The following is an 18,756-nucleotide window of genomic DNA, read 5'->3' on the forward strand; positions in this document are numbered from 1 at the left end:
GCACTTTCAGCGTTGTCTTGTGATGTGTTTTCTTCTTCTTCTTAAAACAAAACAATATTGGCATTTTGCAATGCCTATTTGTGCCCTGTGCTGCCTGGGTTAGGCTCCAGATACCCCCCCCCCCCCCAAACCTTCGGATGGATGGATGGATGGATGGACGGTTTTGCAATGAGCTAGAGCACATCCATTATTTTTTTAGCAAATCGTATGTTTACAAAAAAAGTGAATTGCATTTCTGCTCTGGTATATATTAAATTAAATATAAATATTTTTTGTGGAGAATTGTTCCACAGTAGAATGATTCCATGACATCAGTTAAGTTTAGCACCAGTTCTTGTTAAATGTTTTACATGAAGTAATCTCAGCATTTGTAATGTATGAATAATCATTCTGGAGTAATTCATAATTATTTTTTACCATGTGCAGTCAGGCCATCCTCATATATTGTAAGCTTTATATTTGTCCAAGCTAAATAAGAAGTGCTTTCAGATGGAGTCTTGTGCTGACTAAATGAAACCCTTCCAGACTGGAGCTCCACAGTGTGTTGCTGTAATCCGCAAGCCAGCAATCAGAGAACATAATGACTACAAGCTGTTGCAGTGACTGCCGTTCTGCAGAGAGCGGGAATAAAAACGTGAATGGGCAGCTTTTGTTTTTGAGAGGAGACAGTTGTTTAGGATGGGCTGCATCCAGACCACACGGGCCAACATTCCCCCACGCCGGAGTCCTGTACGGGCACGGTCTTATCACGGCACCTCCGGCTGGGAAGACCACACATACACACACACAGAGAATCCTTGTTTTCTCTTCTTCACCAGCAGTTTAAAAAAAAGGGGGAAACAGAAAGAAATGTCCTGGGAGTGAAGCTTTCTTTATTGGGGAACTTAAAAAAACTGGATAACCATGAGATTATCCTAATTCCAGACTCAGAAACCCAGCATTTTAATAAAGGGGGGGGGGGGGGAATGAGTTGAACAACTTCCTCTTTTTTTTTTTTTACATCCTTCTTTCTGTCTTCCAGTTACACCAGCCGCCACATGCGGAGGTACTTGTATGTGTTGGACAGTATGTATTTCCCCGGCACCGGCTGCAGGCGACTAGAGCACTGTCTGGGTGCCGTGGGCGACGCAGGGGAGGAGCTTGCACACTTGACTTGCTCATTGATTATCAGGTCCTATGCTTCCAGGTTAACAAGCTCCGCCCTCTTACCTCTCCTGTAACTGGCTGTTGCATGTTCACTTGCTGCTGCCTGCATGATTGCTGACCCGTATTTGGCTCCATTGTTTCTTTCTCTTTCTTTGTACATTATGTTAAGCCAGAATTCATCCCGTAGTCAGATACTTGTTAATTCATTGCTTAAATGCCTTGAATGAAAAGTACATTTCCTCAGATTCATCCTTGACTTAAATTTTAACACAGTCCTTCATTTTCAAAAGGTCGCTTTGAAAGATTGTGGACTACTTAGATGTTTTGCATTATGTACCTTTGTAAAGGTACACAGTCCGTATTCCGCTTAAATGCCTGTTATAAGGTTTATATGTAAAATGTGTAATTATGTTTAAGACAGCAAGCAATGGTAAAATTCCTATTTCAATTAACAATTGATTTCTGAATATTTTGGTTAATCTTAAATGAACTCTAATAAGGCAAATCCTTATTAAAATAAATTTAAAGTAAGACTGATGTAAAGAATCATTCAATAATCAGTGCAGGCAGGTCTATGCATGAGATGTAGTATGAATACTTTGATGCATTTGGTGAGGGAATTAACTGTCATTTACATAAATACCAACTTTGGTCGGCTGGCTGGCGTGAGATTTTCAAATCGAGACAAGTTTGCACACACATTTACATGTATGTAACTATTGTATTACTTTTTACATAGTCTGTAGGGTTTGTGAAGTACCCCAATGCTCGTCATAGGCATCCATGTCATTTAAAGTAGATGCTAGCGAATCGATCACAATCAGTGTGTCCAGAGCTGCGCATACCTCGCTGCGCGGACACAAATTTGGAGTGCAGCAGGCATTTGTCCGCAGAGTCACACAGTGACGTCATACGCGTCATAAACGTTCCAGCGGACACGTCCGCTAGTGCACATATGGAGAAGTATGAACCAGCCTTTTTGAAACTGAGAGCTACTTCACGGGTTCTGAGCCATATGAAGGGCTACCTGTTTGATACACTCTTCTAAAATAACAAATTTGCTCAGTATAATAAACATGTTTTAAATGTTTTTTTTTTTTAAATATCATTTTCAAATCTATATAAATGCAAATATGATTAAAGAATAATAGCAACAGGGTAAAATTAAATTTTAGAGCTTGCTCACTAGTGAGTTGTGCTATTTTTAGAACAGGTCCGCGGGCAACTCGTGGTCCTTGGGGGCATCCTGGTGCCCGCGGGCACCATTTTGGTGACCCCTGCTTTAGAGTGATGAACTAATTTAAGACATGTGGCCACAGCCTGATGATTGGGTTGAACACAGAAAGCATGTATATATGATGTCTAATGTAATCCGTGTACATTTTGAGGTGGACTTGTTTCGTGTAGAAGTACAGCGTATGGCTCAGAAGGCTATGCCTTTGTGCTGGTGATCGGCTGGTCGCTGGTTTGAGCTCAGCCTCAGCAGGATAGTCCCATGTCTGTATGCCCTTCAGCAGGGCCCTTAACCCCCATGGGCGCCTCTGCAGGCGGCTGCCCTTCGCTGCCAAACTTGCTCTCACCTACATATCTGTCTGTGTGTCATGGAGAGCAAGATGGGGTAGAATTTTCCCACGGTGGTCAATAAAACTGTCAACATTATTAATATTATTGTTTACTATAATGATAAATAATAATAATTATTATTATTATCATTATTGTTATTGTCTCTGTTTATCTGTCTTACTATTTTTTAAGCCCGTTTTCCTGTATATGCAAAATGTTATGCATCCAAGACACATAATCCAGGTTCCTTTCTCCATATGTAAACAGTGCTGCAAAATTGATTACTAGTTTTCTACTCTGATGTTGGGTTTTACAAAAAATGTTTATTCAGTGAGTAATCAGCCTGTTAATCCAACATCATTAAGCGTATCCAGGGAATTTGTTAATAAATACTGCTATCATTAGATTTAATCTCTGGCATTTTTCTCATGTTCTGACTTTCATATTTTAATCATAGAAATTTTCTCATTAAGATTTGGCCCGTTTTATGTTTCTTGGGTCATTAGAGTCATTGGATCATTTGGAAGTTTTGTTACCGGCTGTTGCACAAAGAGTATTTGCCCAATGATTGAAATAATGTGATTTTTATGTCACAAGTCATGAAAACCAGAGTTTGTTTAGGGGGGAAAAGGAGGAAAATATGTCTGGAAATGAGTTTTTGTTTTTCTTTACAAATATTTGTGAAGTGAAATTTCTTCTATTATGTTCAGGGCTCTGGTTTTTAAAAGTGCCTGTTGGGTTGCGTGTGATTCATAACTTTATTATGCAGTTTCAAACAAATAGAATTGAGCGTTATTACGCAAAAAAATAATGAAATTAAAAACTACATGATGAAAGATTTTCCCTGCGACCCTGTCCAGAATAGAATGGAAGATGTTTTAGTGGATGAATTAAATATTCTTGCTGTAATTCTTTAAACATTTAAATTTCGCATGATTTGGTCCCGAATGACCTCCCATTGAGAGTTAGAATCTACCTTATGTTTCATGTTAGGTTTTCTCTTTTCTAAAGCTTGTATTTCTAACCAGGTTTTCTTGTATTTGTTGGAAAAGCGTCAAAGCTGAGACTTGCTGCTGCCGCTTCTAAGGGCTGTGCTTACTCTGCTGGTCCATAAACCCCAGCAGCATGACCAGTGTATGTGACACTCAATGAAGGCTCACTTTGCAGCTTAATCAATCTTAATGACCCAGCGAATCCACCACCTCACCTCTTTTCATCGCTTGAATAGCCTTAACACATTTACAGGTGTATTTTAGACTTACTTTAGGCTGAGCATTAAGTTTTTAAGTTTATTTTTACATCTTTGCCAACAGTTCAGTGTTCAGTAATTGAATGTATTCCTGTCATGAAGTTTAATGATCTGTTATGTTGTCAGGGAGACAGGAACTCAGCCTTACTCTCCGCTTCAGAGTGAGGGGGATTTTTTTTTTTTTTTGTCCATTCTGTTGATTTTGTGAGTAGTTTATTCCATCTGTGCACCCACTAGGCTGAACTGAATCTATTGTTTAGATATTTGAAGGAGCTTCATCTAAGCTGGATGTATGGAGTAGATGGGCTGGTGAGATACCCAAAGAACTAAACATTTCGGGGGTTGAAACCTCTGTTCTGTTTGCTTTTACAGAAATTCAGACTCATACACGTCATGCAGGGATTTTTTTTACTTAGTCAATATCGAGAGAGAGAAATCTTTCCTAAAGCAGTATCAGATGTATAGTATTTTTATTTGAACAGATCTGTCTCTAATATATTAGCGAACAGTCCATGCAACAATGTGACATGAAGAATTTTGTATTTCTAAGATGTTCTACCAGCCCTTGCATAGTTACTTTCAAATGTGTCCAGCTGCTGTGTTGTGCGATGTGATATGAAAATCTTATAAGTTGATGGTGGTCCCCAAAAAGCCACCTTCGGAGTCCATTTTAGTTCTGTTTTCTCTATTAATATCAACAGTATATCTGCTGTTTCTCTTCAGTTCAATATTTGCAAGAATAATTGATGTTCACTGGAGTATGTTGAGACAGAGTGGTTGAAGAATTGCACTTGATGCAATTGATTGATGTGGATTACAGCCAGAGGTAGGTAATTCAGGTCTAGAGAATAAAAGTCCAGACCAAGATATTGTCTCAGACAACCAGTTGGGCACACTGTGATTGTGACAAACAAAATCTTGGTCTGGACTTTTGTTCTCTGGACCTGAACTACCCACCTCTGATTACAGCTTTAGCCAGCTGACTCTGCCCAGCAACATACCAAAAAACTGTACTGTCTTAACACCCAGAATGTCTAATCAATGATGCATCTAATGGCATGACTTTAGAGGCAACAACTGTAGAGGTTAATGAGATCAGTGCTGAATTCTATGCCAATCAGTTTAATCTCTGTACTCTGGCCGATTCGTTGATTATTAAGGTATGGAGTTTTGAAAGATTTGAGTTTAGATTACAGGGGTTGGATTCAGAAATGCTGCATTCAATTAACCACAGCATTTATACAATGTATCTGTTCAGTTGTTCTGTGGAATGGATATTATGTATATTGTGGTTTAAAAACTGTACTTTTCTAAAGGTTTTTAATGTTTTTATTTCATTTGTCTTTCCGTCCTTTTCAGTTGTTATAATTTAGAGCTACCACTAAAATACAGTTGTGCAATTTTTTTACACAGGGAAACTGTTAAAGTATTTAATTTTATGTATTTCAGCTGTGTGCAACTGTTCCAAAATACTATGAAGTATGATTTGCATTTTTTTTTCCCATTTTGACGTTTCGTGCACAGAGAAACATTTTTCTAGACTTAAAACACTAGGTTCTACATTAATCTGTTAAAACAGGGAATGACTAGTGTTCTTCATTTTTCTTCATTCTTGTCATATTTTTAAGCCTCCTTTGTTTGTACTAAGAATGTCTTGTCTGGTGTCTAGCTGACACTGATAGGACCATTTAGCTCAGTGTTTCCCAATCCGGTTCTCGGGGACCCAGAACAAAGACGTGAGCCGTCTGTTGGTCCTCGAGGACTCAGTTGGGAAACACTGCTGTAGCTTTTAGGGTTAAATAAGGTCGGCTGAGTGAAGGTAGGAGTGGAGGTGTGTGCTTGCCAGGTGTGGATAACCTCTTCGCGATTTAGCGGCTGTGGCCATATGTTGCGATAATTGTTTTATGACTTTGTTAACTTGTTCTTTGTAGTCCACTTTATTTGTGGATACCAGTTTGCCACAGGCCTGGATGACTTGATCTTTCTGGTCAGCAGTTTTCTTTATCAAAATACGAGTAATTTAATGTTAAGCACTCAATGATTTTAATTAGTTTTTTTTTTATTTTACTTTTTTGTATCAGTTGTCTGTTTTCATCATATATACATTGACAATCATAATGTATCATCCAGGACCTAAACATTATGTTCATTGATTTTTAAATGACCTCATGCACTGAGAGCTTCAAATCTGCATGGCAGTTCAGTATTTTGCCATTTGCATACGGTTGGTCTAGCAGTGATGTGTAACGTAAACATCTCATAGCTTTTCTGTAGCACACATTTCTTTTTTTTATGACTCTTCATACAGCCTGGTTCACTTGCTTGGCTTTTTGTTCCTTGTGAGCAGTGAGTCGTTTGCCTGGCATGCCGTGCTGCATCGATCGTCAGTATGATAATCGCCAGTGGGGTTACCACTGCGTTGGGGTTACCCCTGCGTGGGGGTTACCACTGCGTGGGGGTTACCCCAACCAGCTGCCATATCATCTCTGACACTTTGGATGTGAGCCGTCCTCCATGACTGGTGAAAGACATGTTCAACTCTATACATATGCTGCCATAATTAGTTTTGGTGAATTTGATTTAATTTCACCTGAGACGGATGTGTTCTATTTTCTGAATAAGAACTAAGACCCCTGCACCTGCAAGTCAAGGCTAAATGCACGATAGCTATTTTGCACTGTACGTTGTGTATAGTTCACTGTCTGAAAGCTATACTGTAACTTAGAACAAGAATTACATAAAAAAATTGAATATGGTTAAGCTTAAGCTTTAATTTAGTTTTATCTTAATACAATCCCTTGAAGTAATGCAAATTTATGTCTATTTCAGTAGAGTTCAAAGAGTTGATTTGGATCTTATTCTCCCTTTGCTACTATTCTTTTTAGTGAATCCAAGGCCTGTGTTCCATTGCTATTGTTCCCCATGAGAGAACTTGCTCTGTAGGTAGCCATACATTTAAGACTCAAGAACATTCTATAGGTTTTTACTTTGCGAGCACAGTAGATCAGAAGATCCCAAACGGACAGAATTATATCTTAAAGAACGTCAGTAATTGTATAGTAAAATATGGCCGCTTTTCCACTGCCACCAAGGACCGAGCCGTACCCAAAGTGTACCGCAAACTGGTGGTTTTTCTTTGTAAAGTGTTCAAGCTGCACCCAAGCCATACCTGAGCCGTACCTGCGCTGACCTGGAAAGTGTGACCAAGCCAAGCTGGTTGTGCCACCACCATCTGATTGGTCGAAATGCATAGGAATACTGGTGATCTGCATCAATATGCATGGATTATCTGAAGCATATATTCTATATATTATTTATTAGTAGTCTAGCACATCACAACGTGCTTGTGCATTCCCAATAAGTCAGAATTTGAACATTTCCAAACTCCTACTTGATGCAGTACTATGGAACTGCCAAACAGAATGGATTCATAATGCAAATTTACACAAGCGAATGCTAATTCCAGTAGCATTTTGTGGTAGCATAACACAGCAATTCCCACAGACGTGCTAGTGGTAATTAGCACACAGTAAATCATGATGTACACCGTGTGAACAGTAAATAAGCATCTCTGGTTTTACATCACTGTCGCTTTCCAAACCCGGCAACGCCTTGACCGAGCCGAACCTTCTGCAGTGGAAAGCCAAACCGAGCCGGAACCATGCAGTAACTAGTCTCTCTTCGCAGTACGGCTCAGGTACGGGTCGGTTCCCATATGCCAGTGGAAAAGCACCATATATAAACATATATATTTTACATACTTATATTGTTTTGGATCTTTACAGTATTAGAGGTATTTCTTTTTCTTCTTTTTTAAAATAACATACTGATCTGACTTGATTATGAATCAGATGCTCATGCATGTCCTTTCTCCCTCCTTCTCTTGTCAGCCTGTTTGCACTGTTGTCCAAAAAGCACAATAAGGTTCTGGAGCAGGCCACGCAGTCCCTGAGAGGTCCGATGGGCTCAGAAGGCAACGCCGCACTTCCAGACTATGTGAGTCTCACAGTCTTTGCTGTATTTCTATTTAATAATGTTCATTATTTAACTTTTACAAAATAAATATGATTTAATAATGTATTTTGTTAATAGACGTACGTTTGTTTTTTCTTTTAAAGATAGCTCCATGTTATGTTGTGCTTACTGAGTTATAAGTAATAGACTCAAACTGATTATACAACAACCTTTTGCATTGTCTCACTATGGGGCTATATTTGCATTTATTTACATTTTCATTGTTTTGCTCAGAAGCTCATTGCAAATAATACATGATTTATAAGCATGATAAAGCATAGAAAACACTGTTTGCAAGATGAATAAAATACTAAACAAGCTATAGGAATATTTGAAATAAAACGAAAAAACTATATATCAAAAAATAAATCTGCACGATATTTTGCATTCAGGCCAAAATGAAAAGCTTCACTCCTAGCTCTGGGAACTAAGTGGGGCTAGCATGTAGATTTAAAGGCTCCTGCTTTAATAATGAAAATGAGGAATGGGGGGATAGGGAGGGGGGGGGGGGGTTGGGGGGACATGGAGCCAGTGAGTGACGTTCCAAACCCAGGGCTGTCCAGCAGAGGGTGACGGCTTCTGCTCGGCTGTTGATGCCGTGTCACGTCCAGGAAAATGAGTGAGGGAGGATCACGCCTGGGTGTCTCTCGCTAATTAAACCTGATTGCCCTGTATGGGAGTGCCAGTCTCTATCCATCTCTGAGCTGGGGGGTCTGTCCGCCAGCAATTACCCTGTCTCACACTCCTGCCCTATATGGGAGTGCCAGTCTCTATCCATCTCTGAGCTGGGGGGTCTGTCCGCCAGCAATTACCCTGTCTAACACTCCTGCCCTGTATGGGAGTGCCAGTCTCTATCCATCTCTGAGCTGGGGGGTCTGTCCCCGCCAGCAATTACCCTGTCTCACACTCCTGCCCTGTATGGGAGTGCCAGTCTCTATCCATCTCTGAGCTGGGGGGTCTGTCCCCGCCAGCAATTACCCTGTCTCACACTCCTGCCCTGTATGGGAGTGCCAGTCTCTATCCATCTCTGAGCTGGGGGATCTGTCCGCCAGCAATTACCCTGTCTCACACTCCCGCCCTGTATGGGAGTGCCAGTCTCTATCCATCTCTGAGCTGGGGGGTCTGTCTGCCAGCAATTACCCTGTCTCGCACTCCCGCCTTGTATGGGAGTGCCAGTCTCTATCCATCTCTGAGCTGTTCGAAAAAAAATTACCTAGAACTGTACCAATGTGCAATGTGCTCAGACTGTCCGCAATAGGCTGAGAGAGGCTGGACTGAGGGCTTGTGTGTTCCTGGTGTGACTCGGGCAGTTGTTGTGGCCATCCTGTACCTGTCACGTAGGTGTGATATTTGGATGTGCATGTTAATTAATTAATTGATTATGGTTAATTGAACATGCATGGAAAACATTGTTTAGACCCTTTACAATGAAGATCTGTAAAGTTATTTGGATTTTTACAACATTATTGTTGAAATACACAGTCCTGAAAAAGGGACATTTCTTTTTTTGCTGAGTATATATATATATATATATATATATATATATATATATATATATATATATATTAGGACTGTCAAAATTAACGGGTTAACGCGGATTAATCCATCATCATGATTAATCTGATTAAAATTTTTAACGCAATTAACCCATCTGCAGCACAGAATGACTCAAAATCCCTGAAATGCCCATTTCGGGCAGTTTTGGTGCATTCCATTTGCCCTCGGAACTCATATTCAGAGTTGGATTCCGAGTTTTGAAGCCGGAAGTGACGACATGCGCAGTCCCGTTTCTCGGAGATCTGAGAAATATCTTGGAGCAGCACAGAGGATCCCAAGTTCAGAATCCAAGATGGCTGCTCCCTTTAACAACAGAAGGGAAAGTTGTAGTTTTATACTGTTTAAGCAGTATTTCTCATTTGTGGCTCATTAAATCGGTCGCACACACTATACCGTTCAACTTATCTGTGGACGTGTTGCTACGGAGTTTTATACATAAAGCACCACGCGTAATGTGTTATCAACTAATATTGCTAACAATGGCAATTAACTGGGCTAGAATTGGATTTCATGATTAGTCGGATTATTTGTCGGATAGTTCGGGCTAATTGTAAGTGAACGAAGACAAAGACCATTTAAACTGAGGTACCTTAAATCCGACAAGCTGTCCAGCTAAGCAAAAATTCTTGCTTTTTGATATGGGTCCATGGTATTGCACTTCTGTGGCAGATGGAATGCATCCGACTCGTGTTCAAGATGTTCAATAAACACGTTAAGTGCATATATATTACCTTTTTTCTTGAGTCTGTTTGCTCATGCAAAATGAAATGCAATTAATATAGATTAAAAATGAATGATATTTAATCGTGATTAATCAAAATTAATCCACAGCAACCCTGTGATAAATCTGATTAAAAATTTAAATCGTTTGACAGCACTAATTATATATATATATATATGTGTGTGTGTGTGTGTGTGTGTGTGTGTATATATATTTACACACACACACTAAATTTAGCGTGTACGGTACCTTTATCAATTGTCTGCATACATCTTTTTTTTTCTTCCGAAAAGCAGTATTATGCACTAGATTTAAAATCCAGGTGTATTTTTTCTAACATGTAATTATGGACCTAGAACAGGCACAGTAAGTTGCAATTGTGAATATATAAATGAAATGTTGAAAAACAGACTGTATGCCCGCCGAAATGGCATGTTTAGAAAAGACATTCAAAAAACACATTCAAAGTTAGTAAACAGTAACCCTCCTACAGACTGTTGGTATTTACATGAGTGTCTGTAACTATTGTAATATTAATGCAGCAGCATGGTATGTATGGAAAAACATGCAATTACTGTATGATTTCTAAGAGTGAAATGAACAGCAAGCACTCTGTATGACCTATTTCATACATGCAGTTTAAATAATTGAACAGCATCTCTTGCGTTGAAGATAAATTAATCATTCGTAATTGATAAGTAAGGGACCTGCATTTCTTTAAATCAAAACGCACTGGGACATGATTATGGGTTATGGCACTATATCCCAGTAAGAGTCAGTTCCTCTTTGTGCTGTGTAGATGCCTGTGGTTTGCTTGGCTTAAATCTTACAGAAAATTACATTTCTTCATCCTGCACCCACTCTTGACAAACATCAGTGGTGTTCTGCCTCTGTGCCATATTTGCAGTTTTCTTTGTTTCTCACTGGAATTAGAAGAGTAGATGGAACAAGAAATAAAGCAGAATTTCTAACATCGCTGAGGTTGATTGATACTTGAAGGGCTAATATTACTCATTATTTCAAATGTGAATATAAATGAAAAATAAAAATCAAATGTCAGTAACGGATGCCTGTTCCCTTAATAGTTAGTGGAAACATTAATAGAAACATTTGCCACATATGAAGGGTAAATCAGTTTACATTATGTAGGTGGGGGGGGGTTGGGTGTTGGTGGCTAAAGAGTGATAGTGTCAGTCTTATTCAGGTTTATTTTGTGGACTGTGCAGGACTGCCCACGTTGCTGGTCGTACTGGGAGAGTGGTTTTCAGCTTGTCAGAAATGCGAGCGATCTCCCCTGGACCCCAGTACTCTTCGAAAACTTGAGAGCCGTCCTCTGCTCCAAGAGCGATGCCGTTCCCACGCTCTCCCCCCCCAGCCCCCCCCCCACACGGATAGTGCGTGCAGCTATATTGCATAAAAGTAACATGGAAAGATTTCTGTTCCAGAAGCATTACCAATGATTGTGTTTACAGAGTTGCTGTAGACCACTTGGGTTTGTGAACATAAGGGATCCATTCTTTTAAAGGATTTTACAAATTAAAATAACCTAATAATGCAATCAAAAAAATGTTATTATTTCATTTTTTGATAATATAATATTCACGGCACTGACGATCTAGTAATTTTCCAGTATTTCTGAAATGGGAAAACAAATTCATCTTGTTCTTGAGTATCAGAATGGGAAAAATTTTGAGGGGAAACGTCTTTGTGGTGATAAAGCTGGAGTGGAACAGGACCCGCCATCTGGTTTGAGGTTTGGGGGATTTGTCTGAGATGACCTCCCTCAGAGCTGTGATTAAGCCTGTCCTTCACACTCCCCTGTATCCAATATAAGCATCAACACAAACCTTGAAGTTTCTCGGTCCTTGGGACTTGTCCTCCAGTGCGGAACTTGTTTTTTTTTGTTTTTTTTGTGGGGTACTTGATGAAAGCTTGGAGATTTGAGTCCGTGCTTCTGTTGACCTCCCGGTAACGATTGCGTGTATCCTGACACGTTTCAGGCAGGTCATCTGCTTCAATCTTTGGGAGCTTTTGCTTCTTGTCTGTCATAACTGTTCTTTCTCAGTGTTACTTGGGAGGAATTAGCCAGCCAGCGGCTAGGAGACTGACAGTATTTTAACTGCTCTTAGTCAATAGTGGTGCGGGGATCTTTCTTTCCGGCCACGATGGTGAAATTCAGAAGTGCATAATTACATTAGTTGTGAGACTGGAACTGGTTTGGACTTTGTTCTGGAAGGCCTCTCCCTCCGCCTCTGCCTTTCCATGCGATCTGCTTCTCCCCTATTAGGGCGAATACAGACCGGCTGTCACTATTCCACGGCCCGCTCTGTGATCGCCATCGGGCGTGCTAGGCTGGCATCTGGAAACCATGTGATCAGGCTCGGGGGGGCATTGTTTGTTTAATGCGGGATTGCTGGGGACACGTAATTGGCCTTTTAGGAGAGGGGGCATTAAAAATGCCGTCTATGGGATGTTTTTTAGTTGATCGGCCTGCCCACCAGCACCCCCTGCTAAATGTCCTCTCTTAGAGTTTGTCTAGTTGTGGCCGGTGAGTGTCAGTGCTGGGAAGCGTGGGCTCTGGGGAATACTTGGCGGGGTCCCTCTCGGATCGCTCTTCCTAAACAGGACCAAGGCTGCAAGGTATTTAATACTTCCTGCTAATGGGCCTCTGTTTCTTCTCTCTCTTGAAGGGGTGGTCGCTGGTTCAAATCCCATGGTCGGCTAAGTGATGTCACCATTGGGCTCCTGAGCGAGGCCCTTAACCCACAGTTGGTCCAGGGACCGGCTGACTCTGCTCCATTCTAACATGTACATTTGCTTTGGATAAAAGCATCTGGTATATAAAGTGTAATTGTGATGCGCTGGTCTTTGGTTCAGGTAGCAGATACTTGAGGACAGTTTAAATCTCAGATAAAGAAGAATATAGAAATAACTGATTCTACTTAATGTCCCCCTAAAGTGATCAGAAATGTATGATGGGATCCTTACATTTAGTAACCCAGATCTAGTTTATGGGTATTTGCTGTTATATAGTATGTGTTTATTCTGTGTGAAGGCCATTTACATCCGTGACCCCCCCCCCCCCACACACACACACTTGGTATTTCCCGTCTTGCCGTGGTATAGGTTTATTAAGCTGTCATGTGGCGACAGGCTGGCCCCCGGTTCCCCTGTGAGTGAGGGTGGGCCAGCAGAGCCCCCGGGGGTGGGCTGTCTCGCAGGCGTCACAGCGCCAGGCCCCAATTAAGACACTCCTGCTGCGTCTCGGCCTTCAGAGGCGACTCCCGACGCCACATTTTACGCAATTAGCATCCAGTAACTGCGCTAGCTGTAAGTCGTGTTATCGCCTTTTTTCTTTTTTTTAAATTATAAATAACTTTAAGCATAGCTCATCAAGATACTTTCATCAGATTTTGTTAAAGAAATGTGGTGCTGTACTATTACATTTTGTCTTGCTAAATTAATATGTTTTTAATTGTGTTTGAGATGGTATATTATTGTCTCATTGTGATATAAAATAATTTGACTTTTTTTAGGGATACTTTAGGCTCTTTGCTGTGGGCTGGGTAGCTCTTGTGGGCCAAGTCAGGTGCTTTGAATACTTAAGCCATATGCTGCATAATTCAACAATGGCTCACAGATTTTTCCGCTTGGTAAATGTACCAGGGTCTTGTAGGCATTCCCTGTACTTATGACCTTTTTATTATGAAATCCAGGTTCCAATAACTCCCTAATATATGGTTGTTGAGTAAACTCCCTGTCATTATTAAGTTTATTATTAGTATACGTTCACAGAGTACATTTCATTATGTTACCTTTGTGGAGAATTTTTTCTTATGTGAAAATAAGATGCTTGTGATGGTGAGTCGCGGGCAAACTGAAGTGGGCAGCACAAGCGACACCACATGTAGGATCCTGCACGCGTCAGCCAGTAGAAGCAAGATGGAAACAATGGTGTACGAAGCAACCAAAGAGCAGAGAAACGCAGGTCCCCAGACCTCAGAAAGTCTGAAAGAAATGCATTGCGTTCTGTATGGACAGTCTGCTTCATACCTGATCTGACGCTAAAGGTTAGAGGTTATTAGGGAGCAGGATCAGTGAGCCGCACAGAGTCACAGAACAATTTCTGTAGGACTCTTAACCTTTATTTCATGAGAAGGTGTCTAGTTAAAAACTGTGATGTTTTAGAGAAGAGTTTATTTTGAGAACAAATTGAAAGCAAGGAAGCTCCAGATTACATTTTGGGTTATGAATTGTATTATTTATATATATATATATATTTGTCTGTGAATTGGGTTTGGATGAAAAGGGCATGTTTTGTAATGAGAGGTTTCAGTCTCTCCTCTCAGCTGCAAATAGCACTGACTCCTGTGTGCCACAGCTAACAGGCATGTGAACTCTGCCTTGTTCTATCCCTCAACTTTTCTGCTCCTTTAATGAAAGTCGAAAGACTCCTCTGCAGCAATGTGCGGAGATGTAGCGAAGCTCCTGTAATTACGGGAAGTCTACTCTCATTCAACTTGTACTTTGATTTATGTTGATGGCTGCATGGTTTATTTAGTTTGCACTTTATTATTTATTTGCATTGCAGATGTCATTTCCCTCGCTCCGCTGTAGTCCTGTCCCTACATATTCATATTTAATGACAGCTGTCCCGTAATTGTTTTGAGTCAGTCTGATAAAATGTAGAGCTAAGATTCTGCTTCGATTCCAGCATTTGTTGGACAAAAAATGAATTTGAAAGGTAAAGCTAACAACAGAGATGTACTTCATTAGGCTTATATAAAGAAGAGGTTACAGCCCCCTTTTCTTTGCCAAGGGCAAGGGAGCCAAGTATGGAAATGGCTGTTTCACATAGTTAGTATCTATGCAGGGTTACCCCATAATGCAATGCATTGCTACTTTCTTTCTTTCTTTCTTTCTTTCTTTAGCTGTCATATGTCAGCTTGCATCGTAACAGGTATCTATGTAACGGAAGTCACCATTGTGCACCTTAGCTAGCAAATGTTAATTACTCATCGCATTCACATGTACCATCAACTCTATAACAAGGGTCTGTTTGTATTTGTTTGTTTATTACTCTTTTCTTGCACCAAGAAATGTTTTAGAAGCAGCAGCTAAAAACCTTTTGACGCAGACTCAGCCTGTATCAGACTGGTTCCTTTTGCTTAATCCCATCCAGAATCCCAGGGCAAGGCCTGGACTGTTCTGGTGACCTGGTCAAGAATTTTCTGAGCTACCCCCACCAGAACCCCTCAATCTAGCCCCCAAACACAACAAAATAAATTAATAAGCCAATACATATTCCACCTATACAACACAAGATTCTTCCTTGCCTGTATGTTCATTCAAAACACCACCAAAATATAAAGTTATTAAATACAATTAAATAAAAAAATGTATAAAAATTTTTATTAAAAACAGAAGGATTATCCTGATTTGGCACTTGCAGTGAAGAATGTTAAGTAGTCATTTTTTTCATTCACTCTTTTATGAACCCTGATCAAATGACACCCTAGGCCATCGCCTATGTTGCCTATAGAGGGGGCCGATGACGCCCTAGGCCATCGCCTATGTTGCCTATAGAGCGGGGCGATGACGCCCTAGGCCATCGCCTATGTTGCATGTAGAGTGAGCCGATGACGCCCTAGGCTATCGCCTATGTTGCCTATAGACCGGGCCAATGACGCCCTAGGCCATCACCTATGTTGCCTATAGACCGGGCCAATGACGCCCTAGGCCATCGCCTATGTTGCCTATAGACCGGATAGGCTGAGTAACAGCAGGTAGGTCACCCTGGAAACTTGGCGACTTGTTCCACTTTTTTTTATTTTATCTTAAGAAATTAGGTGTCTCTCTCTCTCACACACACACACACACACACACACACACATACATACATACATACATATAAACCTAATAAAAAAAATACAATAGATTCTGATTGAAAATAACCACATCCAAATGTAATCATAAATGAATGGGAATATTTGGACATAAAATATGCAGAAATATGTTTTATGCATTTCTTTAATGATGAATCTTTATTGTAGTTATAACAGCTTTTATTTAGTGTAAAATATGTTTTGTTTTTTATCTCTGCATTGCCTGTTCCATCTGATTAGAAAGTCCCATTCTGAGAATGACTGACTTGTTAACATGAAGGAAAGGGTTGAGGATCAGGGTTCAGGGGGTGGGGGGGCTCAGACAGCCCAGCAGACAGGAGCAGGAGGGGATTCTGCATTTGGCACGGGGGGGACACGGGAGCGCTCGCTTGATCAGCCCCGCCCGTCTCCCACACACGCAGATGTTTAGCTTGCACATTTGCATCTGAGCTGAATTCCCCGACGCGCAGCAGTTTTTCAGACTAATCTTATTAGGACCTGATAAAGCTGAGTGAGCCTGGCGGGGGCCTGCCCCCCCGCCCGCCCAGCAGCCAGACTCATTATCACCTCACGCGCAGGGGCCCGGCGGCCGTCCCCTGCATGCCGCCGTGGGGTCGGGCCCCGTTTGCGGCCTGCGGGCTCGTGTTCCTGGCGCCCGTCTCCATGTGCTGATCCTCCTTTTCTTTTTCCTTTTCGTTTCTTTTCTTGCCCCCTAACTGCACCTATGATAGAGTTCAGCCAGTTCCAGTGGGGGCTGGAGGCGGCTTGTGCGTATTCCCATGCCTGCTAGTTCTGTTCGCATCGCTTACTGTCACCTTTGCATTTGGTCATTTTATGTCTGGGCTGTTTTTTGCTTGTTGGTGTTTATGGAAAATACAATTAAAATGGGCCTCATTAAAGCATATCACATTGAGCCCCCACCCCAGAGCAGTCCAGTTACCTTCCAGATTTTTTAGGGAGAGCAAGGGATGTGCATATTTGTGCTTTGTGTTTGGCTGGCATCCCAATCAAGGTGCACCCCCATCTTGTGCTGCTTGTGATAGGTTCCAGCCCCCCAGGGAACACTGTGGTGGATGGATGGATGGATGGGTTTATGGATGGATGGATGGGTGGGTGGGTTTATGGATGGATGGATTGGTGGGTGGGTGATTTTATGGATGGATGGGTGGGTTTATGGATGGATGGGTGGATGGATGGATGGGTTGGTGGGTTTATGGATGGATGGGTGGATGGATGGATGGATGGATGGGTGGATGAATGGGTGGGTGGGTGAATGGGTGGGTGGGTGGGTTTATGGATGGATGGATGGATGGATGGATGGATGGGTGGATGGATGGGTGGGTGGGTTTATGGATGGATGGGTGGATGGATGGATGGGTTGGTGGGTGGGTTTATGGATGGATGGGTGGGTGGATGGATGGGTGGCCAGAACATAATTTCTTTCCCATAGGATCTTATCTAATAAGGAAAAAAAGACAATGCTTATCTTGTATCTCTCACAAAATAAAGATTGGCATGGAAATATCACTTCCCTTCCACCAATTAGAAAATCAGATATCACTGATATACACGATGCAGAGTTTAATCCCGCTTTGGGGTTCAAAGCAAAGATTATGTATTTTTCCTGAGAATGATGGCGACAGGCTCCCGCAAACAGCTCCTACTCCTGTTGGGAGACCAGTTAAACATCCAGTCTGGGCTGTGAAGGTGCCCATGGAAACGCAGTGCTGGAATTTCCCGAATTTTGAGTCTGCATATTCGGCACAGCGGTGAGGTCACCACTGGGTCGGTTTCATTACTGCGTTAAGCTGCTTTAACTCAGGCGGCTCTGGCTTGTTCCCTGAATAATTCATTGCATTTCTTAGTCTACTTATAAATCAGTTGCTAACATAATTCTTTTTGTACCATAAGGATTAGATCATGCAAGCCAATTTGAGAAAGAAGGTGAGGTTTAAGGAGTCACGTGTAAATTGTAAATGTGCTGCACTTTTCACTTGCAGGTTACTCAGTGGTGTTTAGTTTAAATCCGGAATGATATAATTCTAATGTAAATCTGTCATTATCATCCGACTATACACATATGTTTACTTAGCCAGTAAGTAAGTATGCTTCCGGTTTTTTGAGCAATTGATTAAATGATCACAATGAAATGCTCTTTGAGTCCTGTGAACTTGTAACGGCTGAAATTTTATTTCAGGATTAGTATGTGCCTGATCTGCATTGTACTCGTTTAGCGCCAGCTTCCTACAAGCGGAATTTTGATGTTATTGATAGCCTTTTGTTGACTCGTATTGTTGTCTAAAGTAGTTCCTTTTCAAACGGCCAATTCCCAGCTATGATGGGGTTTGTTTGTACTCAAATGACCTGCTGAAGTTGGCTTACAAGTCTTTCATTGTGTGTTCATATGTGCATACGTGTCTTTTTAAGCGTTTCTTGATTTTACCGTAGTAACTCTTAAGTTTCCATAGTACCTCATTTCATCACTAGTTGTCTTGATGTCTTTATTGTATAAATGACCCTAAAAGAATCCATCAGATGTTTTTGTGATGGGACTGGCACACAATATATTTCTCTCTGTTTTTTCTTCTTTTTCAGTTACTGGCTTCATAGCAAGCATGCAC

General features: G+C 41.2%; 1 protein-coding gene across 5 annotated transcripts in view; it reads left to right on the top strand.

The window, feature by feature from the left end:
• Positions 1-18,756, top strand: part of dym (dymeclin) — a 90,113-nt gene that overhangs the window by 53,347 nt on the left and 18,010 nt on the right. For 3 of the 5 annotated variants that reach the window (XM_072714603.1, XM_072714605.1, XM_072714604.1), the window contains exons 14-15: positions 1,022-1,186; positions 7,849-7,954. In XM_072714603.1, the coding sequence (XP_072570704.1) occupies positions 1,022-1,186; positions 7,849-7,954 (271 nt within the window). The remainder of the gene's footprint in view (positions 1-1,021; positions 1,187-7,848; positions 7,955-18,756) is intronic. The other 2 variants (XM_072714606.1, XM_072714607.1) reach the window with 1 other exon arrangement.

Source organism: Paramormyrops kingsleyae, chromosome 7 (genome assembly GCF_048594095.1).
Source record: "Paramormyrops kingsleyae isolate MSU_618 chromosome 7, PKINGS_0.4, whole genome shotgun sequence".
NCBI classification, from domain to species: Eukaryota; Metazoa; Chordata; class Actinopteri; order Osteoglossiformes; family Mormyridae; genus Paramormyrops; species Paramormyrops kingsleyae.